The 24111-nt window shown below is 49.5% G+C and overlaps 8 protein-coding genes across 8 annotated transcripts; 4 read left to right on the forward strand and 4 right to left on the reverse strand.

The window, feature by feature from the left end:
- The first annotated feature begins 348 nt into the window (after positions 1–348).
- EDB82DRAFT_337943 (casein kinase substrate phosphoprotein PP28-domain-containing protein) lies at positions 349–1596 on the forward strand. Its single transcript, XM_025738895.2, has 4 exons — positions 349–581; positions 641–1215; positions 1275–1493; positions 1555–1596. Exons 1-3 carry the CDS (start codon positions 509–511, stop codon positions 1383–1385), a joined length of 759 nt encoding a protein of 252 aa, XP_025593611.1. The 5' UTR covers positions 349–508; the 3' UTR covers positions 1386–1493; positions 1555–1596.
- Positions 1597–2125: 529 nt separating this feature from the next.
- On the forward strand, positions 2126–4440 carry EDB82DRAFT_516447 (surfeit locus protein 6-domain-containing protein). The gene is made up of 3 exons (XM_025738896.2): positions 2126–2372; positions 2469–2552; positions 2680–4440. The coding sequence occupies exons 1-3, from the start codon at positions 2352–2354 to the stop codon at positions 4237–4239; spliced, it is 1665 nt and encodes a 554-aa protein (XP_025593612.1). The 5' UTR covers positions 2126–2351; the 3' UTR covers positions 4240–4440.
- A 718-nt stretch (positions 4441–5158) lies between these two features.
- EDB82DRAFT_337999 (Golgi phosphoprotein 3-domain-containing protein) lies at positions 5159–6904 on the reverse strand. The gene is made up of 4 exons (XM_025738898.2): positions 6368–6904; positions 6032–6278; positions 5515–5966; positions 5159–5466 (listed from the first exon to the last, which is right to left on the reverse strand). The coding sequence occupies exons 1-4, from the start codon at positions 6626–6628 to the stop codon at positions 5377–5379; spliced, it is 1050 nt and encodes a 349-aa protein (XP_025593613.1). The 5' UTR covers positions 6629–6904; the 3' UTR covers positions 5159–5376.
- A 2220-nt stretch (positions 6905–9124) lies between these two features.
- Positions 9125–10500, reverse strand: EDB82DRAFT_516453 (uncharacterized protein). The gene has a single exon (XM_025738899.2). It carries the CDS (start codon positions 10189–10191, stop codon positions 9163–9165), a length of 1029 nt encoding a protein of 342 aa, XP_025593614.1. The 5' UTR covers positions 10192–10500; the 3' UTR covers positions 9125–9162.
- Positions 10501–10656: 156 nt separating this feature from the next.
- EDB82DRAFT_338081 (uncharacterized protein) lies at positions 10657–14040 on the forward strand. The gene is made up of 2 exons (XM_065607506.1): positions 10657–10760; positions 10813–14040. Exons 1-2 carry the CDS (start codon positions 10737–10739, stop codon positions 13810–13812), a joined length of 3024 nt encoding a protein of 1007 aa, XP_065463486.1. The 5' UTR covers positions 10657–10736; the 3' UTR covers positions 13813–14040.
- EDB82DRAFT_338082 (uncharacterized protein) lies at positions 14041–15620 on the reverse strand. The gene has a single exon (XM_025738901.2). The coding sequence runs from the start codon at positions 15445–15447 to the stop codon at positions 14269–14271; it is 1179 nt and encodes a 392-aa protein (XP_025593616.1). The 5' UTR covers positions 15448–15620; the 3' UTR covers positions 14041–14268.
- Positions 15621–16278: 658 nt separating this feature from the next.
- EDB82DRAFT_480926 (VHS domain-containing protein) lies at positions 16279–18380 on the forward strand (the record flags this gene model as incomplete). Its single annotated transcript, XM_025738902.1, has 4 exons — positions 16279–16830; positions 16884–17580; positions 17636–18120; positions 18174–18380. The coding sequence occupies 4 exons, from the start codon at positions 16279–16281 to the stop codon at positions 18378–18380; spliced, it is 1941 nt and encodes a 646-aa protein (XP_025593617.1).
- A 950-nt stretch (positions 18381–19330) lies between these two features.
- On the reverse strand, positions 19331–21385 carry EDB82DRAFT_530313 (uncharacterized protein; the record flags this gene model as incomplete). Its single annotated transcript, XM_065609221.1, has 2 exons — positions 19331–19616; positions 19668–21385. 2 exons carry the CDS (start codon positions 21383–21385, stop codon positions 19331–19333), a joined length of 2004 nt encoding a protein of 667 aa, XP_065463487.1.
- Positions 21386–24111: the final 2726 nt, after the last annotated feature.

Genomic DNA, 24111 nt, shown 5'->3' on the forward strand with positions numbered 1-24111 from the left:
CTAGACAGGTGTTTAACATTAAGAGCAGAATACTCAGTGAAACGTGTGTGAATAGAACAGTATCCTACATGAGTCATAAAAATGGGCATAATAGAAGAGTTATTCCTGAAGTCCTTGGTATGATGTCTCTTTGCTTCTATCTCTTCACTCTGAAGCTTTCCCTATTTGACACAATACGTCTTGCATAAAGTATATGCTATTTACCTAAATTAGCATTTAGAAATATCAGCGCATCCCCATTAGTTTTTTGGTAGCACAGGTTACCCTTGACTCATATAAAAGGTAGTCCCCCGATAGTTCCTGATTAACAGCATCCCTTGATCTTTGAAGTCTCTCGATCAAAAAGCTGCTGCCATCATTAGCTACCCCGCTACCCCGCCTCAGAACAAGTTTGATCACCAAACAACATCCCATTTCAAACAATAGATAATCAACAAGAATCCTGACAAGCTTGCTTAACTTCGTGCAAACTCACCTCACCTACACAACTTACCACAAATCGCCCATCATGGCTCCCGGTGGCCCCCCTGGATCAGGCTCTCGTGGCCGAGGAGGAAAATTCAGAAAGCCCGCCAGAGGAGGTACGTCTGATCTTTATCATTTACGCCCCAATACGCCATAAGAATGCTAACAAGCGCAGGTGGCAAGAAGTTCTCTCGCGATATTCGACCTCTCGATGCCGATGGAAACGAAGTCAGCATGTGGGCTGTTGATCATGACAAGGACGAGGGTGACGAAGAGGAATCTTCCGAGGAGGAATCCTCTGAAGAGGAGGACAGCGATGATGCTGCAGATGCCGGTCCTGCCCAGGAACTTTCACAAGAGCAGTCGCGAGAACTTCGCAAAGCCGAGAAGAAGGCCCGCAAAGAGGCAGCGATAGCCAGATCGAAGGCCAAGACAGTCGAGGTCGGCGATCTACCCTCAAGCGACTCTGACGAGAGCGACAGCGACTCTGACGACGATATGCCAGCCAACCCCAACCACTCCAAGAAGGCACGCAAGCAGGCTACCGCGGGAGTCGATGAACTTACAGAAGACATGGAGAACTTGCAGGCGGCGCCTACTCGACGTGAGCGCGAGGCCCTCGAGGCTGCAGCGGCCAAGGAGAGGCACATGCGCCTGACGGCCCAGGGTAAGACTGACGCTTCCAAGGCCGATCTGGAACGTCTCAAGGCTATTCGTGAGCAGCGTGCCCTTGATGCTGCCCGAAGACAAGTAAGTTGCCCAATATTAATATTCTTTCCAGCCAAACTGTTTGTACTAATACTGTTTAGGCTGAGCGCGAAGAGAGGGAGGAGCAAGAAAATGTCAAGAAAGCCGAGTTCGAGGCGAAAGAGGCCCGCAAACGAGAGGCTGCTCTCGGAAAGAAGGGCAAGAAGAAATAGAGGATAGATTATGACAGACTTGACGATTATGATCAATGAATAAATCCTGCTTGTTTCCAGTTAGAACATGGAATTGTGCAACATGTTCCAGATACGATTTAAAAGACAGTTTGTGACCTGAAAGTCCATATTCATCCACGGCACTTGTGCTAATCCTGTGGTGTTGCAGTTTTCTAATGTGCTTAGAGCGATTGCTCACACAAGCCGTGCCCTCTTGTTGATTCAACGTTCCGTCACAAAGTTGGCAGAAGGAAGTTCTTAAGAAACATATGTATTGGAATTATATTGAGTAGTTCAAGTATTTAGATTCCCCATATTCATCCTTGCACGACAACGAGCCGGGCGTTTGGACTTGATGACATGTTCGCACTCTCCATACCAAGGAGCAGTAGAGCATTATTGAACTTTGGGGAGTTTTTGAATCGACAAGCTAGATTCAAAAGCCTAAAGTGCATCCTGGGCAGAGACTTGACGACTTGCAAAGTCCAAGATGAAAAGCTAGTAGTTCTTGAACGTCAGTATCATATTGGTCTCGTTTAGTGGAAAAACCACCCTCGAACTTCTAGAAGACGAATTTAAATCACCTGTGAGCGTGTTCTTTTCCCGTTAAGCCCGAGGTCAGTCTCTGAGCTTATTATGAGGCTCCCAAAAGACATTGGGACCCTGAACATAGCGTAGTCGGTACGTATCACGGCCGAACCGTGCTAAACTTCCAATGGTGGATCGACCGCCTTCAGGTTGTCGGGTTTCCCCACACAAAGTGCAAGGCCCGGTCGTTAGCAGGAAAAAAAAAATTACAACGATCCTCCCCAAAAAATTGAGGCAGCAAATCGCCATCCGAGCCTTCTTTTTCCAACCTCTTGTTATTGTCGAGAGCGACGAATCATCTCAATAATTGCTCCCGACCAATACCTGCAATCCCGAGATACCTTTCAGTGTTTGATCCGACCGAACAGGACATTTAATATGGCCGAGTCTTCAGTAAAGGTACGTTCTACCAGTCGCCCTATGCCCCGCCTGTCATCATCCAAGTTTTGGATACATAGCGATAGGAAGCATTTGAGCTGACCTTGACTATTGTAGGACCGCCTGCGGCTCCAGTCAAATGCCTTTGATGGCATTCTGAGTCTCATACCCGCCAAGATGTACTACGGTGAAGACACAAGCGTATGTGAAGCGAACCTTATCTCGATTTCGATTCATACACATCTGCCACCTACTTGATTATATCACACACCTCTCGTCACCTTATGCTCTTAATAACAAGCGCAACAAAAGGCTAATTCGACCATAGGATCAATGGAACAAGAAGAAGCAGACTAAGGAGGAAGCCGCCGCCGCCCGTCGAGGAAAGCTGGATCCTGATAGCGAGCTGAACCGAAACGCCAAAGAGGTTATGGATGAACGTGCCAAGAACAAACGCAAGCTGCGCGAGATGGAGCAGCAAGATGGAGCCGACAATGATGACGATTGGGAGGAGTACGAGCCTGTTCCCGGTGTAGACAGCGAGAGGCCGGGCGAGGGTCTCAAGGCGGCCAAGACCGAGAACAACAAGAAGCAGAAGCTCGACGAGGACGAAAGCGATGATCAAGAGCCCGCGGAATCAGCTGAAGTGACCCAAAGTTCCAAGCTATCAAGGAGAGAAGAGAAGAGAGCGGCCAAAAAGGAGAAGAAGAAGGAAAAAAAGACTGAGAAGCCAGAAAAGAAGGAACAGAAGACGACCAAGGCAGATACACCCAAAACTGAGACCAATGCTGCGCCAGCACCCACACCAAAAGCTCAGAAGCAAGCCGCCAAAAAGCAGGCAAAACCCCCTTCCACCAAGGCGCAGAAGCAAGAGGAGGCGAATGAGGAGGAGACAACAACTGGCGGCGATGGCGAAGTTTTGCCCATGGACATTTCTGGCATGGATGAGACCAGCGGTAATTCAAGTCACGAATCCGAGCCACACTCCCCAACGTTTGACACACCAGCTCCTGCAGAGACAACCACCGACCCTGCTAGCACTACTACTTCTATCTCATCAACCGTCACTCCTTCCGAAAAGCCCAAGCACATCAAGCTCCCCGCCGACACTACTGCTATCCGAGCGCGTCTTGCTGCCAAGATCGAGGCTCTTCGTGCTGCCCGAAAAGCAGATGGCCCTGATGGAAAGCCCATTCGTACACGCCAAGAGCTTATCGAGTCGAGACGAAAGAAGCAAGAGCAACGAAAAGCTCACAAGCAAGAGATGCGCGCGCAAGCTAAGCTGGAAGAGCAACGCAAGCGCGAAGAGGCATTGGTATCCAACTCGCCCGGTATTATGAGCCCTGCTGTCGAGCTCGACGAGAATGCTAGCAATTTTACCTTTGGTCGCGTTGCCTTTGGCGATGGCGCTCAGCTCTCACGCGATCTCGGTCATGTCCTGACTCAGGGCAAGAAGAAGGGACCTTCGGATCCCAAGACAGCCCTCATCAAGGTCCAGAACCAGAAGAAGCGCCTTGAAGAGCTTGATCCTGAGAAGCGAGCCGATATCGCCGAGAAGGACGTCTGGCTGACAGCCCGCCGTCGCGCAGAGGGTGAGAAGATTCGTGATGATGAAGCTCTCCTCAAGCGCGCCGTCAAGCGAAAGGAAGTTGCCAAGAAGAAGAGCGAGAAGGCCTGGCGCGAGCGAGTTGATGGTGTTAAGCAATCCCAAAAGGACCGCCAGCGCAAGCGAGAAGAGAACCTGCGCGCACGCCGCGACGACAAGCTTCTAGGCAAGGCTGGTAAGAAGAAGAAGAAGGGCAGTGCCGCCGGTGCTAAGAAGAAGGGCCGTCCCGGCTTCGAGGGCACCATGGGTGTTGGAGGTGGAAAGAAGGGTGGGAAGAAATAAGCTTGAGGAAGAGCAGAGATGAAGAAAAAGATTGATTGATTGATTTTTTTACTCTTTGATATAATCAAGATACACGGCGCTGGCGGAGTTCCGATCGGCAAAAAGGAGAAGAAGCATGATAAGGAATTTTAGGAGTGATGACGCTCAAGACGCATTTGATAGTGTTCATAATTCATTTGTATTTAGACATGAAAGTGAAAAAAAACATGTCTGGACCGCGCTGTCAATACTAGAAGTCGTTAAGCTTCCAAGCCTACCTAGTAGTGCAAATTCCCAAGTATTTTTTCGGACTTTTATCCTTTCTCCTCTTGTGACTACCCTTCTCTTCATAATCATCATATAGAGCCCAACATCACCAGATGCAACACAAATAGCGAGAGAAGAGACCAATTATCCTCTGGAAAAACAGACGCCCTCATTATGTAAAAAACAGAAGTTGTCTGTGGTATTTTTCTTTTCATTACAACAGATAACACCAAACCCAGTTTCAACGACAAAACAGCAACGGCTACGCTTCACGCATCGGTCTGGATCTCGTCCCTTATCCCTAGCCTCCCAGAAGCACACCAGCACACAGCAGACATATACACAACAGAGTTCGAGTTCGAGTCAGAGTCATCTCGTCCATCTCCTTTTTTTGTTTCCCAAAACCGGTAGAAAGAGGAAGAATAGATAAGCCTCGACAAAAATAAAAAGGACATTAAAAGAAGTTTTGGGGTGGATTAGAAGTGTGCAGACCGCCAACAACACTTGGTTAAACACACACCCAGAGAGGTTTCCGCTGAGCTACCTAGTCAATTGGCCAAGCTCTAAGCTCTTGACGCGTGGAATGAACCACAACCCGGTTTAGTTGAGTTGGGGCAAAATTCCAATTTCCCTTGAATTACTCCATACTGTAGTGATTGCGTGTAGGGACTCGTGCTGCTATCGTATTTGTGAGAAGGGGGGCCATGAGAATGTTGTCATCAAAGTCATGTCGTGAAAAAGGTTCGAAAGAGGGATTAGGATCGGATAGTTGAAACGGAGATTTGGGGGAAAGAGCTTGGCCTGACTAGGACGTCAGATAGTCGATCGAGGATGTAATCCAAGCATCGTGTTTGGCGATAGCGGATACGCATGCAACCTGCGTCGGTACATTTATAGAAGGGAGTCGAGTCGAGTAAAGACACTCAAGCAAGCTGAAACAACCTCGAGCTGGAGCTCCTTGTCTTTACCGCTGTTGACCTCCTGTAGCTAATGTCAGTTATGAAACCTCTCATGAAACGAAATACCCACCTCGTTGATAAGTTGAGGCAAGTTGGCCCCAATGCCGTTCTGTGTGGCCTTCTTGCCGAATGGCCATTGACTGTAGTCAGCGAGCAGGTCGTCGGTCTGCGCAAAGGCTCTCTCGCGAGCCTCATGACCAAGGGATGCGAGGGCATTCTCGAGGACATTAGCGGCGTAAGCGGCGCAAACCATGGCGATGGTGCGCATATAACGAAACTCGAGCGACTCGGGTAGGAACTGGCTACCGTTGAGGACGACGGTTCGTTGGGTAAGGACAGTGCGGACGCGGCGGCGGATCTCCTCCTTGGCACCGCCATCAGCGACGGGATGGGTGGCCATGTCGAAGAGGAGGAAATTGCGCTTCTCGGTACGGAGGATGCCCTTGTCGACAAGGCCCTTTGCGAGTCGTTCTCGGACCTGCTTGAGTTGGTACCCAATCTTCATCAAGTTCCAGGTCTCGCCTATTGTGCGAAAAGGAGTCAGCGACGTTGTTAAATTTGGCAGGGATATTGCTTGGGCGACGTACCACTCATCAAATCAATCCAGGTTGCAACGCTCATCTTTTCGCTCTGCTTCATCATCTTAAGGGCTTCGTCAAGGAGAACCTCGCCGGTGAGGGTATCGTCTATGACTTCGATGTTGCGGTCTGCGAGGGGGAATCGACGTCTCGAAGCGTCCTTTTCCATTGCAATGCGACCGCGGAAGGCCAGCTCGATGACGATGCATCCTCGTAGGGCGTAAGAAATGTTGTCGTTCCAGAAAGAGAGGTAGCCCTATGAGAGGTCAAATGTTAGAGCTGTCTGTATTGTATCGTGGTGCCAGAGAACAAAGGGCACGTGTATGGGCATATATGCTAGCCTACCTGCTTATCCTTGAGGCCAAGTAGCAACACCTCCTCCATGAGGGTGAGCTTGGGCTGCTTGCTTCGCTCAGCACTCTCGCTAATGTCTCGAGGGTCGAAGGCGATCTTGTGGCCATTTTCTGAGTTCTCGTAGCTCGTCTCGGGACCGTTGTCCCTGGCGCTGGGTGTGCTTGTTCTAGGGGCAGCGCCATTGCTGGAGTCGCCTTCACCCGCAGGTCCTGCGCCGCCCGCACCGCGGCGTCGCGTCAATCCCGAGGACATTTCGAAGAGGTAGATATGTTTTATCTTTGGTGTCTGGGGGGGAAGAATCGAAGGCCAAGGAGAGGGAGCGGCGGAAGCAGCAAAGCCTTTTTTTTGTCAAGATGAGGTTGAAGGGGTACAGCACAGCACGGTCTAGTAGTTTGAGGTCAGGTCTTGGAACATGATTGACTGAGCTGAACGGGGCTAGTTGCGCGGCCAGATTTAGGGGTTTGGGGCTGGGGGCTTGGAGCTCCGTATAGTTGTACTGGATTGCCCTGTATGGAAGTAAAATGTACCTTATTAGCAGTGCCAGCCAATAGCTGGTCCAGCTGAGCCGTTGAGTTGAGGGACCTAACCCTTTGTGCAAGGGAGGCTTTATTGATGTGAGAATGCCAGTTGATTGATAATGTCAAAAGCATTAATCTAATTCAATCTTAACACTTTTCTTTGATAAGTAATTCCGAGCTGACTGATGTGATATGCTATTGCCTTTCTTCCCTACAAAGACTAAAAACGAAGGTCTTATGCATACATCCAGCATGTATCTACTATTAAAGTGTGAGGCACCTAGCAGGCTGGTAAAGTATTGACAACGGTTGGTGATGGAAATAGCCAGTTGACATTTATTATGGAAATCAATTGAACATACATGAAAGTTGCTCGTAGCCTCGGGAAGATTGAAACTTGCTTAGAAAGAGGTCGACACTGTGATACAAGAGAGGTTAAGGGATTTCCCTTCCATGGGACAAATACATGGTGCAGGGAGGGAGAGAAACAACTGATTTTGACACCCATCAGCCTATTCAAGCCAAACTTGTCAACAGTAAAGACATCCCTTACTAGAAAGTCTTTCAACCGACCTCTAATTGTCTTCCTTGTATAAAGTACTTCATGCAATAGTTTTGGAAGGGTGCCTAACTGATTAACCCAACCTGCACAGCCAACCACAAAGTTAAGAACCTCTCTTTAACGTCCAACCAGGATGGCTGATCCTCAATCCTTCAGAAAGGTCCATTCTTTCTGGAGTCAGTCAGCATTCTGCCTTGCTCAGACCATGTCTGCAGAACCCCAATTTTCATGTGACTGAGCTCCAGATGAAGCAAGACCTCGCTTATAACAAAAAGATATCAATTCGCCACCCTATATCCGGTTCCATCAAGCACAATACATGTAGATATTATCTAGTAGTTACGAAGTCAAAGCTTAGGAGGTAAACTCAAAGCTCCTGCTTGCCCTCTTTTTACTGGGATTCTCCGCAGGAGGCAGGTGCAACTCAAACCCACCTTCCACTAATACGTGGATACACGCTTGTTAGTCAGCTTCCGAGACAGGACACGAATCTCCACCACACACAATTTCGACTTCATACCATCATCAAACAATTGCCTTGAGCTTCTGATAGTTGATTCTGGCTTGAAACACCACCAACCTGGACGCAGCTGGTAACGTCAAGTCTTTGAGGTAATAATCTGAGCCTACTGCAGCAACATGTTTCTTCGATTCGGATCCTCCAGTGTCGTGGCCGCCTCGTAAGGCTCTTCTTATCCGCTATCTGCTGGATGATCCTGACCATCCTGACCACAAGACCCCAACATATACAACGTCGATGTTGAACATACCATTCAAGCCAAATACTGGAACACATGAAATAAGAGCGCCCGGTTCTTACCTTTTGGTCACTATCCAGCTCCCTGAAGTTAGGGCTGCATGGGCAATGTTTGTATGAACATTGGCTTATATGTCATCTTCGTATGGCTACAATGTCTCCTTGGCCAAGATGACCCGAGCTGCCATTTGTTTGCCAATTTTCTCTCTGAGGACAGTTGTTTGTTCTTGGGAATTGCCTCTGTTCAACCCACCAACGACTGGTATAGGCATGTCTGTCAATATGGAGCCGATCTTATTCGTCACCAGGATTCTTTACCAGTCCAATCCGCACCATGGAGGCTGATCTGAACATATGCTTTTCGATCCCAATGCTCAGCCTCTCGCTGTTGGTCCCGGTGTGCTTTTCCTCACCAAGGTACCAAAGTATCCGCCAGTTGCATGCCACCTGCATCCCATAGCTGCACGCGCGCCCAACAAAGCTTTATGTATCATCACAACTTGACTTTTATCGACAGCGGGGGGTCCCTGGGGGCACAGTGGTGTAAGGGAATCATCGCTCGGGTTTCTGCCTGAGTGGTGATGGTTCGAACCGCACGGCGGTTCGAGCTTCCTACGCCTTGTGCCCCAACGCAAATCCCCCTCATAGGACCTGTAGAGCCCCTGGCCTTGTCAGCGTCTGGGGACGCCCAGCCTGACTTGACGACCGAGGATCTAAGGATGGCCAAAGAAATATCCCACGCGAAAGCACGGGACGCGTAGTAGGTTTCACGCTGTCATCGGAGTAGGAAACGCTGGGCGTATGATTTTTTTTGGTTAGTTTTTCTAGTTATTTTTATGTTTATAATCACTGTAACTGTAGACGCCCCTTTATCGTTATTGAATTAAGTAGACTATACTGCGTGTAATAATACTGCCTCCCCTTTTAATACGCTTGTAATTATGCCCCTCTATGATGGCAATGAGCCAACACTCTTCTTCCAAAGATCGTCAAAGTTAATGTTCTCTTGCTCAAACAAGTCGCGGATCTTCTTAGCTGCAACCTCTTGTTCCTTGGGACCAAAACCACCAGGCTGTGTCGCCTCGAATTGCACGATTTCAACCCAGCGATAAAACAGGTTTTCTTTTCCAAGTTTGGTAAGTGCATCCCGAAAAGCAAAGACCTGTCGTCGTCGCTCGTCCTCACTCGAAGCGCCGCTACCACGGACATCGTAGGACATCCAACCGTAGGCAGCATGGTGAACAAGAACGACACTCTTGAAAGCCTCAAGAGCAAGCTCCTTCTTGTCGACTAGACGGTGCGCAATTACCATGCGTGCCCAGTCGAGATCCCAGTAGGCGTTCATCAGAAGATATCCTGTCTTTTGCTCCTGGAGAATAGGGGAAGTTGCATTGTCGACGTAAGAAACCAGGATCTTCTTTGAATCCGCATCCTCCAAAACATCGGTGAGAGCCTGGTCCCATTCTCGACTTCGACGCACGTAAATCTCCTGTTCGCGAAAGCCAACCTGCCACCGCCATTGGCAAGGGTTACCGCGAGCTTGTCCGGCGACGAATTCCACAGGCCACGGCCAAACAAAGATGAAGAGAATAAAGTCGATAAGCATAGTCCCAGATCGCTTTCCGACCTCCCAGGCAATTTGAGTCCATGTTGAGTTTGTAGTATCCCAAGTTGTCTCGTTTTCATGACCAAGACCTGTCATGAGCAGCTGCCAGTACCAGGGGGCGATCCACCACATGCGCAGAATAAAGAGAAGAACGACTACAACGTTCATACCGATGGGTACAAGGAAGATCTTCCGCTTGAATTCGGCAGGTTTGTTGTCTATGTGTGTGACGTAGACGTGCTTCTCATCTAGAGACTGGATGAATGGCTCCAGAGCTTCAGGGGGCCGCTTGAAAGGTGAGGGAGGAGCTTCATTCTTTTTATCGACGAAATGAGCACGTTTTTGTTTTCCTGTTCTCTTGTTGGGAGCCATGGTAAGTGTGGTGTTTGATTTTCGTATGTGTTTTGTGAGGTGAAACCCGATTGATGTGTGGTGAGAATGATTAGGCAGGAGGTTGTAGTTTCATTGGTGATTGGAAATGTGTTCTCGAAGAATGAGGTGAACGTTCTAGTGGTTCCACAAAAGCTGGATACTGTCCTGGATATAGACACTGACCATCGAAGATATGTCTTGTTCTGTAACTTTTCAAGGAAACAGTTAAAAAAAAGTCCCAAAAGATCTTGAGCATATATACGCAACTGTTCTGTCTTGTAATTGAATTTTTTGAATTTTACACCTCCATCTTTGCTCACTAACAAATGGTCAAAAACCTGACGCTTCACCAGGCATTGCCCTGCATTTAATTGTCCAGTAGCGGACAATCCCGGCGCCGAGCGTTTGCCCGCTATGGCTAACAAGGACTTACTCCACTAAGATCTGATGGATTTCTACACTTACAGAAGGCACTTTAGCACATTCGTTTCAAAGTCAATGTTGAATTGGTTTTGCTTCTGGCCTGCCAATCCCTTTCCGTGGCAATGTTGAGAGCTCGTACTTTTCAGGTTAGTATCACATAACTTCTTCTGTTACTCTCAATTAGCTTATAAAATATAGGAGCGCGGCAATTCCTACGTATGCGCCTTCTGCCGCCACAAACTTTCGCCGAGGGACTCGCAGCTTAGAGATCGCCATGCTTCCAGCATCACAGCTTCAATAACACCCCACAGAGCCACCGGGCTATTGTCTTGCCATTTGGCGCAAATATCTGGCGTGCGTTCCCTTTCGACGACTTCTGCGCTCCGAGGACTTAATGATGGTGACAAGCCGGGTGGTTTCCCCGGCGGGGGTTTTCCTGGAGGGTTTGGAGCTGGATTGGGGTCATTTGGGGCGTTTGTGAAGAAGCCGGTGACAGAAACTACAAAAAAGTCTGTCGAACTGCTTCCTCACGAGCTTGAAGCTCGTCAGAAGATGGGGCTGCCTCTCAAGAGGCCGCCTCCGAAGCCTGCCCAGGCACAAGCGAAGGACAACGCCAAGACATCGCCAGCTGCTCAGAACGTATCTCAAAATCAGGGCCAAGGCAATGGAAGAGGCCTAGAAAAAAACAAGAGGGCAAAAGGAAACCAGCAATCGGGTCGATTTAACGACAGGAACAACAATAATATCAAGCAGAAGCAGCAAACGCCGCAACCACAGCAGAGCCAAGAGGTGAAGCCTTCGTCCAGCCCGTTATCGAGTTCCATCCTTGCCGAAGCCTTCAAGACAGACCGAGCACCAGCGCTAGTAGCGACACCCAGAGCTTGGTCTACCAACGAACCCCCCAAGCCAGCCACCCCTACCTGGGGAGCTTTTAGCTCTCGAAAGATAGACACGCATGTACCTCTAATACAGAGCCAAGCCGAAGCGAAGCCCGCAGAAAAGCAATCAGAAGCACAAGCCCAAAATCCTCCTCCATCGACGAGCCAGGGTAACAGCGAAGCTGTCTGGGGTCAACTGAAGCGCTCGAGGAGATCAGTCGGGGAGAAAGCAGAAGGCGAAGAGGGTGGTTTCTGGGATGAACTTGAAACTCGTGTCACAAACATTCGCAACAGACCTGCCCCCAACGTCACTGAACAATACCAATCTGTCCTTCAAAGCGATGGCTCATGGTCCACGGAGGGCCAGCAGCCATTGGAAGATCAACCAAGGCGTAAGTCTCGCTTCGAGATAGAGGAGGAGGAAGAGCGCAACAAACGAGATAAGAAGAACAAGCGCCCAAAGAATGTACGCCAGAACAACTACGAAGACGAGGATATGGATGAGGATGCGATTAGACGGTGGGAAAGCAGACAGCGCAAGAAGGCCGAAAAGGATGCCAAGAAGCACCTGGAAGCTGCCGCCGAAGCCGCACCAGTGCCTATCTTTCTCCCAGAGTACATCGGTGTTTCCAATCTGGCTAGTGCTCTTCAAATTCGTATCGCAGACTTCTTACACGATTTGGAGTCTATGGGCTTCGAGGAAATCACGGAGGAGACCATAATGACTGGCGATACGGCTGCTCTCGTTGCTCAAGAATATGGCTTCGACCCTACGGTGGACACGGGCTCTGAGCGCGATCTCCGACCTCGACCAGCACCAGAAGATCCATCTTTGTTACCCAGCAGACCTCCTGTTGTGACAATTATGGGCCACGTCGATCATGGAAAGACTACCCTTCTAGATTGGCTACGAAAGTCTTCGATTGCTGCTCAGGAGCATGGCGGCATCACACAGCATATCGGCGCCTTTATTGTTCAAATGTCGTCGGGTAGTCAAATTACTTTCCTTGACACGCCTGGTCACGCTGCGTTCTTGTCTATGCGTCAACGAGGTGCCAATGTCACAGATATCGTGGTGCTGGTTGTTGCCGCGGACGACAGTGTTATGCCACAGACCCTTGAGGCACTGAAACACGCTACGGCTGCCAAGGTTCCTATCATCGTTGCGATCAACAAGATTGATAAAGAAGATGCCCGAGTCGATCAAGTCAAGGCTGATCTTGCTCGCCACGGCGTTGAAATCGAAGACTATGGTGGTGAAGTGCAAGTTGTTCCTGTCAGTGGAAAGACTGGTAAGGGTATGGAAGATCTTGAGGAGAGTATCGTTACATTATCTGAGATTCTTGATGTTCGTGCTGAGGTAGATGGCATGGCCGAGGGCTGGGTCCTTGAATCGAGTATCAAGCACACTGGCAAGACTGCTACAGTGCTCATCAAGCGAGGAACCCTGCGCATTGGTGATGTCATTGTTGCTGGCAAGTCGTGGGCCAGGATACGAGGTCTACGGAATGAAGCTGGCGCCGATATCCGAGAGGCACCACCCGGAACTCCTGTTCAGGTTCTTGGCTGGCGTGAGCTCCCCGATGCCGGTGAAATGGTCCTCCAAGCACCTGACGAGGGCAAAGCCAAGACAGCAGTTGAGTATCGCGAGGAAATGGCCGAGCGACAGGAAAGTTCCAAGCAACTCGCCGAACAAGAACAACGCGAACGCGAGAGGGCTGCTGCAGAGGAAGCCGAAGCAGCAGCAGAAGAGGAGGGTGTCGAAGGGGAGCCTGCCAAGGCTGAACCTGGCATCACGTTTCAGAATTTCATCGTCAAGGCTGATGTTGCTGGTTCAGTGGAGGCTGTATGTGGCACTGTTCAGGAACTCGGCAACAATGAAGTCCAATCGAAACTCCTACGGTCTGGTGTTGGTGCTATTTCGGAGTACGACGTCGACCACGCTGCTGCCTCCAAGAGCATCATTGTTAACTTCAACATCCCGATCCTCCCGCATATCCGCCAGCGTGCGGACGAAGCTGGCGTTCGCATCATTGACCATAGCGTTATCTACCACGTTGTTGACGACGTCAAGAGCGCTCTCTCGGATCTGCTACCTTATAATATTACGCACAAAGTGCTCGGTGAGGCAGATGTCCTACAACTGTTTTCTATCAACATTCGGAAACGTTTGTCAAAGAATATTGCTGGTTGTAAAATTCGTAACGGTGCTATTAAGCGGACGTCTACAGTCAAGGTCATCCGTCGTGGAGAAGTTATTTTCGATGGTAAGTCAAACCATATTCTCTTATTCGCTCCACCAATATCCATTGTTCTTTGATTTACTAATTCAATCTGCAGGTAAAATCGACACGCTCAAGCATGTCAAGAAAGATGTCATGGAGATGGGCAAGGGTACCGAGTGCGGTATCGGTCTTGAAGGCTTTGAGGAGTTTGAGATCGACGATCAAATCCAGACATATGAGGAGATTAAGGAGAGACGATCACTGTAATAATATCGTTGTAAAATATGTACGAATAAGTAGGAAACAAAAAAGGGGTTGGCTCTCTTCTGGGAGTCTTGTATGAATAGTTGCCTGATATGAGGATATGGTCTGATGAGAGAAGAATATAGGATTTAGATGCCTAGATGTATATGAAATATACCACAGCACTAGAAATATACGCTTCATCAACGAAAAGTTGCAATTTCAAGGACCTTCATCCGCCATATGGGGCATTCCGATTGTCGCAGGTTTAATTCTTTTTTACAATATTTACATAGCCAATATACTAATCAGCTTTTGTAAGGTGCTCCAACCGCGTTGGAAGAAAACGTTCTAGTTGTTCTAGTAGCTTGGGAACGCTCCTTTTCCAACTTGGCCAGGCCGATCCGATCCGTCACGGGCGTAGCCTCGATGATGTTGTCAAACTCATCGTCATCGTCGTCACTTCCGCTCCTCTCGTTGTCTGAATCAGGTTGAACGCTGGTGTTGGGCTTGAATTGCTGCTGCTGCTGATGTGGGTTAGGAATTGTGGCAGGTTTCTTGTCTTCTTGTTCGTTGGGGTTACTGAACGTCTTTGAGGCAAGGACTTTGCGACGGATTTCGGCCATTGCGTCTTCGTCGTCCGAATCATCGGATATTGCGTAGCGGTCCTTCTCCTCTTCCTCCTCTTCTGGGTCAGCCTTGGGCGGTTTCTTGCCAAGATAAATACCATCCACACTTCCCTCTTCCTCCTCGCTGTCGTCCTCGTCATCATCTGAGTCGTCATCAGAGGGCTCCATGCGTCTTCGATTTGTGTTTCCGCTAGTCCACATATCGTCGTTTCCTTCCTCTCGACTCTCGGCATATTCCCTCTCTAACTGCTCCATCCACTCTTCTTCCGTCTTTTTCATCTCGGCCTCGTCGGCACACGCCGCATATCGCTTGAGTAAGGTGGAGTTGATTTCAAGAAAGGATGGACCGTAGGAGAATGGCGCAAGAATCTGCTCGGCCCAGTCTGGGTGGCCACAGATATAAAATGCGGCAGCCAGCGCCTCAACACAGTTCAACCGCCAGGGCTTGCCATAGTTGACTGTGTTTGCCGCAACAAGATAGGGCAGCAATCGCTCGCACTTCCCGCCGACCTTGTTCCATTGGACTTCTTGCGTTCTTGCCCAAGAGCATTCCACAACAGCAGCGCCGTACTGATCCATGAGTTCGCGATCGGCAGGGGAAACAGTGCGTTTTCCATTGGGCGTTATGATGACTCCGTTATGGCGTTGGCCAAGGTGGAGATCGCGCATCATTCCAAGCTTCATGAGCTTCTTTCCTGAACAGCGCTTGGGGTCGCAATGACCTAGATCCCAACACGCAGCCTTGAAAGCTGGGCGCGAAGATTCAGGGCCATCTTCCTCCTCACGCCGGGGTCCTCGACGTGGGGTAGGGCCTCCCTTTCTGCCCTTGGAGGTGAAGTCCTTTTTATGGCGAACCATTTTGTATGGTTAGCAGTAATTTTTTAATAGTTGTAGGATCGTACTGTTCAAGAACAGTTTGTGCAATTATAATCGATTGTGCAAGTCTGGTCAAGGTTTTAAATTTTGCCTCCAAAAAGTGATGGATGATGACAATGAGGATTGATGGTGGGGTAAACTTATTCAGTTCTTTTTAGACCGGGCAGTTTGGTGAGGGGCATTTCCCATTTCAGCCCGGCTACAACCAGGTTGCCCAAGCCCGGCTTCAAGGCTTCAGCAGCGGCAAGTGCACTATGACAACCGCTGTAATGGAACAGGGGTGAAGCGCAATTGAGTCCATCACGTGGCTGATCTTGAATACTCAGCAGCGCCACAGTGCCACACTTTACCTTGGTACAGCCTAGCTCACCATCATACTACTGGTAACCTCTAGGTCATCGTGGTGCTAGGTGTCTAATTCCATGTACGTTGTCCCCCTGGCTTGCAAGTACATGACTTGATCAACAAAGAGACAGCCTAAGGCGGGATAAGACAACGAGCTGATGGCCTCTTCGTTAAAGTCTGGCCATTCTGTCTTATAGTTGAAAATTGTCATATTTTCTCTTTATCTCTTCACGCCGTTTTCGTCCCTTGAACCGTATTCGGTCAGGCACTACTATCAAGCTCCAGCTTCCCCCGCCAAACGCCAGGCCAGGCCTGGCCAGTTCAGTTGACCAGCTCACCCTCTTACTCGGTTCATGTAGCACTGCCTCCTCATACTGTGCACTTCTACTACCAACTCGCGCGCGCCAAAACACCTCCAAATAGCTTCATCTTCATCTGCATACTCGTTGATCCCGTTCCTCCTTCGCAATGGAGGCCGCTTCTGCTCGCGCCGCGGCTCGCGACCGCTGGGGCGATTTGCCATCGTCCGGTCGAACCCCTTCCCAGCTCCAGCGCTTCGTCCAGGCTGCCTGCAGTCCCGAGAACTACGAACCCAATCTCGCTTTGAATCTCGAAATTTCCGATCTTATAAACTCCAAGAAGGGCTCTGCTCCTCGGGAGGCTGCTACTGCCATCGTTAATTACATTAATCATCGCAATCCCAACGTTGCCCTGCTCGCCATCGGGCTTCTCGATATTTGCGTCAAGAACTGCGGGTATCCCTTTCATCTACAGATCGGTACCAAAGAATTCCTCAATGAACTTGTCAGGAGATTCCCCGAGCGTCCGCCAATGCGACCTACGCGAGTCCAGGCAAAGATTCTCGAAGCGATTGAAGAATGGCGAGGGACGATATGTGAAACGAGCCGTTATAAGGAGGACCTAGGATTTATCAGGGATATGCACCGGTTGTTGAGTTATAAGGGATACGTCTTTCCCGAGGTGCGAAGGGAAGATGCTGCTGTTCTAAATCCAAGCGACGTAAGTCCAACAACTTACATCTATGCGTTTTCTATGCTGATTACATCAAATAGAACCTCAAATCTGCTGAAGAAATGGAGGAAGAGGAACGAGAGGCACAATCAGCCAAGCTTCAAGAGCTCATTCGTCGCGGTACCCCTGAGGACCTCCAAGAAGCCAACCGCCTTATGAAGATCATGGCTGGCTACGACACACGATCAAAGACTGACTACCGTGCAAAGGCTGCTGAGGAGGTTGCCAAGATCCAAGCCAAGGCACGATTACTAGAGGAGCGACTGGACTCTTTCAAGGCAGGCGACCAAATGGAAGATGGTGATGTTTTCAGTGAATTGGCTTCTGCCTTGCAAAGCGCACAGCCTAAGATCCAGAAGATGTGTGAGGAGGAATCCGACGATCATGAGGCCGTTGCCAAACTCTTGGAGATAAACGATAGCATACATCGAACGGCCGAACGGTACAAGTTAATGAAGAAGGGCGATATGGAGGGCGCTGCCAAGGTTGCTGCTGGTGCTCCCCCTCCTTCCTCCGGGACCGCGGCTGCATCTTCAAGCGCAGCGAATGAGCTGTCGCTCATTGACTTTGATGCCGATGCTAGCAACGGTGCTCAGTCAGGTAATGCTCCAGCTCCAGCTCCAGCTCTTGGCGCTGGAGGTCTTGAGAATGATCTGCTTGGTCTCGATATCGGTGGTGGAGATTCTGGCAGCTTCGGCCAGGGTGGCGGCATTGCTCTAGGCTTCGGTGCCAACCAAAGTAAGTTGTGATAACTGAAAGAATCATGACTTGTTAACATACTGACTCATATCAGACATCCCAGGCCCTGCGCTTCTATCTTCTATGACCCAAGACAACTCTGCCAGAGGTCGGGTGTCAACTCCAACTCCTCCCCCCTTTTCACAGTTCGCTTCTTTCTCACAGCCAGTCTCCCAATCAACCACCCCGCAACCTCCTCTTCAACAACAGCCTGCTCCCCTATCGCAACCTGCTTCTGACCCCTTTGCCATGCTTGGCGCTGGAAGCATGACCTCTCAGCGTGCGTCTCCTGCGCCGCCTCAACAGCAGTCCGTTGCAGTTTCCAATGATGATGATGAATGGAGCTTTTCTTCAGCACTGCCCGCAGAGCCTAGCAAGCCCAAGGAGCACCAGGCTACTGTTAGCAACACAAACGTTAAGGTTGAGATGATTGCTAGAAGAGCTCCTGGTAACGAGAACGCCATCAACATCATCTTTGCATTTTCCAACAATGTACCACAGCCTATCAGCGAGCTTCACTTCCAGCTCGCTGTTACAAAGGTAAGCATATTCATCCTACAACTATTCATACTAGACACTGACCTCTGCCTAAGGGCTACGAACTCCAGCTCAAGCCCCAGACCGGCCGTGACCTCGCTCCCCAGCAGAGCCGTGGCATTACCCAAGAAGTGCAGATTTGGCACGCCGGTAACCGTACTCAAAAGGTTACAAGCGCCAAACTGAGGTGGCGCGCCTCTTACAAGATGAGCGAGCAAGCTGTGAACGAGATGGGCGAGGTGGCTGAATTCAGCCTCGCATAAGAGCGTTGTTGTTTTTCTTTCTACTTGGGGGTTAAAGATATTTAGCATACGTGCTGGACGAAGGTGAAAGAGTGGGATAGTGGTCGCCAGAAAGGAAGATGAAGTAGCTTCTCTATGAGTTAGGGGATAGAGAGGACAGAGATAAGAGCAAAAGCGAGTACAGCAGATCTTTTCTCATTTGTCAAGTGAGCAATTTGCCTTTAGTATTTTGCTTTTTGTGAACAGCAGGCTTTCAAGTGACCTTGAGGCGGAGATAGACAAGATAGAGCTCAACCATCCAAGAGGAGAAAAGATATTTCCGATGTAGCTGAGTGCCAAAGTCGAAGACAGTGACTCGTCCAAGCAGCTACAAGTCATACTCACGCAAAGTACACATGGCCAGACATCTTGATTAACTAGAAGGTCGTTGTACCAAGTCATGGGACTGTTCATCATTTTTACATTCGATAACTCCTACTCTAACATCTAGTTTCAGCAAAACAGTTCCCTGGACGCGGAAGCCACCGAAACGGCCCTGGCGTTTTCTGTTCTGCTTCAAAACCCATCGTCGTTCGAGGCCAGATGGCTGTCATCCTTGCTCTCTTCAATCATGACCCGACACCGATTCAATGTGCAACCATGGAAACGCCCGAGATCCCAAAAACAAAGTTCTTGCACTCCAATACTCCCACAAATTTGGAATCGTCGAAAAGGACGCCATACCAGGCCAGCTATGCTCCGCAAAACAAACATCAAGAAATAAAAACAAAGACAAAGAATACAAGTCCAATAGAAACAATGAGAGGTCTTGTGGCAGTTCCAATTGCAGAAAGGGTGTGAGTGATCCGGAACCTCGATTAAAAGCACGTCTTGTGCTGAAGCATTATCGTTTCTGTTTGAGGGCGTCTTTCTCAATATGGACGTTGGTGAGGAAGCTCGGAGTGTTCGGCGAGTATTGACTTGATCGCCGCCTAGGCGCCCAATTCACTGACGGCAAATGATGGTGTGGTAGGGTTCAGTGAATAGCCACTATGGGTGGGTGTCTTGGCCATTTGTGCCATGGTCTCACGTTCCGCCTTCTCGCGCTCACGCTGCGCCTTCTCCTGTTTAGTAATGCGAGGCTTCCTGGTGACAGAGCCGCCACGAGATCCTGGGCCACCTCCACGACCGGTGCTACCTCCACCCCGAGTTGATGCACCTCTACCACCTCCTCGGCTGCCTCTTCCACCGCGTCCGCGTTTGGGGGGTCCCTCTTGACTGGTACTTGTTAGAACGAAATCGGAAAGAGCAAAATATGACGATACGTACCCAGCAGTTGGCTTTTCAACCTCAGGCACCAAGGGGCCTGAGTAAACAAAGAATCCATCACGGCTTGCTGCCGCCTGTGCTTCCCATAGAAGCTCTGAATCGTCCACAAAATCATCATCAACATCGTATTGGTCCTCTTTGAAGTTGCGCTTCTTCTTGGGTTTGGCCTGCGCATCAGCGCCGCTGGTTACACCGTTGTCGGGGTTACTACCCTCGCCATCGGAGAGGTCAACGGACATTTCGTCGCCGGATTCGCGGCCAGACTCCGCCTTTTCCAGGGAGGCAGCTGCCGCGGCGATTCGAGCCTTGCGATCCCGATTAGCAGCCAAACGAGGGTGAAGAGCGTCCCATCCATATCGATCTTCGGCCATGCGCATGAAATTGACATATCTGTTCGTTTCTCCGGGCTGGATAGGTACACTGAGGATAATGGTAGGGGCTTGGGCTTCTTCGCCCGGCTTGGCTCGACCAAAATCGAGGATCGAACGACCTTCACCTTCCTGCATGTCATCCAGATTGTCGGTCTTGGGCGTTGAAACTCCAGTATGGGGTTTCTGCTTGGGCGATGATTTCTTGACAGGACCATTAGAGATCGTCGTAAAGTTAGATTCCCTGATGACAGGGCGTTGAACTGGGGGCGGCGGAGGGGCAGGATCCTTCTTAGGTTCTTGCACAGGCGGTCGTGCGGAAGGAGCTGGTGTCGGTGTCGACGCTGTCTGGGGCTCTTTAGATGGTGATGGAGGTTGGGAGGGCTCAGGTGCCTGAAAGCGAGGCTGGTTCGACGGTGGCTGATACGAGCTGCGTGATTCAGTTCCACCAAGAAGACTTGCGATAGTCGGCGAGCGGTTAGGCATCTGGGAAGGAGCCCGTGGTGACCCAGAAGCTGAGTTGTAAGAGTTATGGGAGACCATTGTCTCGCGCACTGGATCGTAGTTACCACGGATAGGATCGTAACTTTGGCCGCTTGTCCGCACAGGAATTGATGTAGAACTGTTGGATTGGGACTGCGGTTGCGAGGAAGGCCGTTCAGCGGGAGGGTCCGAGTTTAGAAGGCTTTGCATAGAGCCAAAGTGCTCTCGCTTCGCCATCTTGGGTGAATAACGCTGCTCTGGTTTGTGAGATGATGATGGCGTTTGAAGGTGATGCTGAGCCGGTGAAGACACTGAAAGACTAGAGGCGTCGGCGATATGTGACTGCCCCCCCATGGTAACCCCAGCCGCGGCGAGGGACTTGGAGTCTGAGGGAACATCCTCTTCGCCATCACCAGTAGCAATCTTTCTCTTTCGTGGCATGGGCGGTGCATTGGGATCGCGGGGCTTTCGAGGCTTTCGTGTTGCCTTGGCTATATCAGCGGCGTCTGAGGTTCGTGGCTTCACAATGGTCCCGGGTTTACGCCCCGGCTTCTTTCTAGGGACACCTGCGGCAGTTAATTGCACCCATTGGTTATCGACTAGTGCATATCGTTTAGCAGGTCCCGTGCCTGATTGCGGCGGCAGAGGAGGTCGAGGTCGGTCACCATGGTTTTGGTGGCCGATGTGTTCATATTTACCGTCGCTAGAAACGACTACGATTTCATCGTAGTCCTGTGGTGGGCGACTACTCGAACCGTTCCGTGATGGTGAGCCGGGGTCAGAAAGCGATCCAGAGGGAGGCGACGAGAGTTCGCCGGCTGATGAATCGTATCGCGACATAGACGTGTCGCCGACTGGTGCAGTCATGCCGAGAGATGATGAGGCAGCGAACAGCCCTAGGAAGTAACTGTATGGCGTGTACTATACGTTGGTCGGAAAGATTAATGCAGACCGTGTTTCATTCAAGACCACCAAAGCAAGAAATAATAAATTATTCACGGCCTCGACACAAGAGGAAAGTAAGAACAAAAGATCAGATAAGGCTTTGTCGCGTTGACAAGGCTGTGATTGAATGCAGCCAAAATCGAAAAGGCAGCGAATAGCGGTCGGCGATAGGTACTGTAGTGGTGTAGTGGTACACGCTAACGGCGCGAAACGCACCACAGAGATGGGTACAGGTACAGCGAATAGAAGGTGTCGAATGTGTGGCGTGCGGGTCTCGTCAGTAAATGGAATGGTTGCAGGCGGGAGAGAAGCGTCAGAGGGTAACGAGGTGAAACGAGCTGTGAGTGGCCAGAATGCGGAGTGCAGGTGCGGGCGGGCGGTGGAGAAGCTCGAATCTCTGAATAGCCTCAAGATCTGGGTCAAGCAACGACCTTGACTGTCAAGACAACTTCTCAAGCAAATAAACAAGCCGACTATGGGGTGCGGATCGGTTCGAGAGCGCCAGAAAATGCTGACGTTTGAGTAGCAGAAAATGACGACAATTCGGAGATAATTAGGATGCGCAAATAGTCTTGGTTTGATGAAACTGGGCGATTCTGGTGATAAAATCGACTGTCGTTGTTGAGAAAAATAGGTGGGAGGTGGAGGTTTGGTGAGAGAAGGGGGGGAGAAGAAGAGGAAAAGGGAGAAGAAATGAAATGGGGATGGCTACGTTTTTTTTTCGGGGCGACGATAATATTTCTTATTTTCCAAGCCAGGAAGGAGAAAAACGGGGCAAAGCCAACAACTTCTTTACGATTGCATGTTACGACTCGGACAACAACAAGTAAAGGCAAGGCAAGGCAAGGCACGAGGTACGATACGGTACGAGGAAGAAACGAGAGGAGGGGGGACGGACGGGCCAGACCAGAAAAGCATCATCTGGCAAAAGGGAATGGAACCAAACCAAACCATAGGAAGGTCAGACAAGGGAAAGGGCAAAAGGGAAAGGGAAATTGTATTAAACCGCCGAGGGGCGTGGCTAATTCATCGACTCTGGGACTCAAAATGTCCAACAACACCAGAGGATCAGCTAAGGATAGGGGGTCTACCAAGTAATTAACCCGAGAGTCAAGAGTCAATTTGGAGAGCCCAGGTAGAGAGAGCCTAAAACGCAGCAACGAGAGAGTCAAAAAAGACATGCATAGTGCAGATTACAGTACAGTGATACGGATAGAAAGGACATAAACCAACCTTGGACTGGACCGGCAGACGCACGGATACTTTACCTGAAGGCAAGTAGGTACCTTATTAATACCGACTCAGATTCCATGTGCAACATCCGCCGTGCAGGGGGGGTCGGAGGTCGGGGGTCAGTCAATCTTTAGCGTGGGGAAACGCCAGGAATAACTTTCTCGCTTGTGACATGTATCTTTTCCGTGCTACAATTGGATAGTCTTTCACAACATATCGTTTACTTTTTCGAATGTGTGTTTTTTGTCATATAGCATACTTTTATTTTGTCCTTGTGACCTTTCTGTTCCCAAACTTCCTTTGTCGTCAGCAATTAACTTGAAGAACCCACCGTTCTAGTGACAGGTCCCCCCTTGAATGGTGTGGGCCACTTCGTCCCGGAACCAGAAACGTTGGACCAAGCTTAGACGCGGTACATAGACAGGGATTGGACGCGGCTGTAGTCAGGGCCGCATCAGCCACAAATTTGTTTTTTTCTCGGTTTTAGTGCAATGTGGCTGGCATTAAATCTATCTGTATCTCCTAGATGTCTACCGAGGTTCTTTGAATGTATATAGCCGGCATATTTTGAGGTATTGCTATAGACAATACTAAATAGTCATGAGGTCTAGACGATCCATCTTTTCTTCCCGCGCGTTATTTCTATCACCAGGCCAGGTACGTCGTATTGGTTAGGTAGGTATGAACTGATATGAGATTGACAGGGTTGACAACACGCGACATCATCGACACTTTTTCAAAAGTACGTATCTATTCTGTTGTGCCAGAATATGGGCTCATCGCGTATGCGTCATTTAGGAGAAACTGCCTGCAAAGCATAAGCATTTTGCTTAACTTTTACACATTGGCTAACGTTCCAGCTTTACCAACTATTTCGCTCATAGGTGCTAACTGTTTCAACACTGACGAAAGAGTACCTGTGCACAGCAATGATAACTGCCGAAAATAATAAATAAACAATGCACACCAGTACGTAAAATAGGCACTGAGGATTTTTCTTCGGATAACTACTATATGTTTATCGTTGTAAGCGTGACATCCGACGTTGTCTTAACAGTGAAGCCACAATTTGCAATGTGTGCAAGGTTCTGTAGTACAAGTTCTGGAATCCAAGAAGGAACGAGCATCGATCGACGCTAATGCACCAACATCCTGGTTCAAATCTGTGGCGGTGCGACATGGCCTCTGAAATCTAAATAGTCAGCTTTACCTTAGTTGATAGAGGGATGAACCTCATGTTTTAGTGCCAATAATTAAAACAAGTAATATTAGTTGCCCATAATTAATCCATCTTTGCACTTTTACAAATTTTACAAAGGAGACTTGGAAGTTGAACTTTTATTTCGTGGTGCTATTTCCAGGGAACGAGATAACTTGTAATTGGAACCCGCATTAACATAATCTTGGCATGGATC

Source organism: Fusarium venenatum, assembly GCF_020744135.1.
Source record: "Fusarium venenatum strain MPI-CAGE-CH-0201 chromosome Unknown EDB82scaffold_4, whole genome shotgun sequence".
Taxonomy (NCBI): domain Eukaryota; kingdom Fungi; phylum Ascomycota; class Sordariomycetes; order Hypocreales; family Nectriaceae; genus Fusarium; species Fusarium venenatum.

Coding starts and splice junctions, on each gene's coding strand:
- EDB82DRAFT_337943 (XM_025738895.2), top strand. CDS start 509: ATGGCTCCCGGTGGCCCCCCTGGATCAGGCTCTCGTGGCCGAGGAGGA. Junction 582..640: donor CAGAAAGCCCGCCAGAGGAG/GTACGTCTGATC, acceptor TAACAAGCGCAG/GTGGCAAGAAGTTCTCTCGC. Junction 1,216..1,274: donor TTGATGCTGCCCGAAGACAA/GTAAGTTGCCCA, acceptor AATACTGTTTAG/GCTGAGCGCGAAGAGAGGGA.
- EDB82DRAFT_516447 (XM_025738896.2), top strand. CDS start 2,352: ATGGCCGAGTCTTCAGTAAAG. Junction 2,373..2,468: donor TGGCCGAGTCTTCAGTAAAG/GTACGTTCTACC, acceptor TGACTATTGTAG/GACCGCCTGCGGCTCCAGTC. Junction 2,553..2,679: donor ACTACGGTGAAGACACAAGC/GTATGTGAAGCG, acceptor ATTCGACCATAG/GATCAATGGAACAAGAAGAA.
- EDB82DRAFT_337999 (XM_025738898.2), bottom strand. CDS start 6,628: ATGTCCTCGGGATTGACGCGACGCCGCGGTGCGGGCGGCGCAGGACCT. Junction 6,279..6,367: donor TTGGCCTCAAGGATAAGCAG/GTAGGCTAGCAT, acceptor GACCTCTCATAG/GGCTACCTCTCTTTCTGGAA. Junction 5,967..6,031: donor CTGGATTGATTTGATGAGTG/GTACGTCGCCCA, acceptor TTCGCACAATAG/GCGAGACCTGGAACTTGATG.
- EDB82DRAFT_516453 (XM_025738899.2), bottom strand. CDS start 10,191: ATGGCTCCCAACAAGAGAACAGGAAAACAAAAACGTGCTCATTTCGTC.
- EDB82DRAFT_338081 (XM_065607506.1), top strand. CDS start 10,737: ATGTTGAGAGCTCGTACTTTTCAG. Junction 10,761..10,812: donor TGAGAGCTCGTACTTTTCAG/GTTAGTATCACA, acceptor TATAAAATATAG/GAGCGCGGCAATTCCTACGT.
- EDB82DRAFT_338082 (XM_025738901.2), bottom strand. CDS start 15,447: ATGGTTCGCCATAAAAAGGACTTCACCTCCAAGGGCAGAAAGGGAGGC.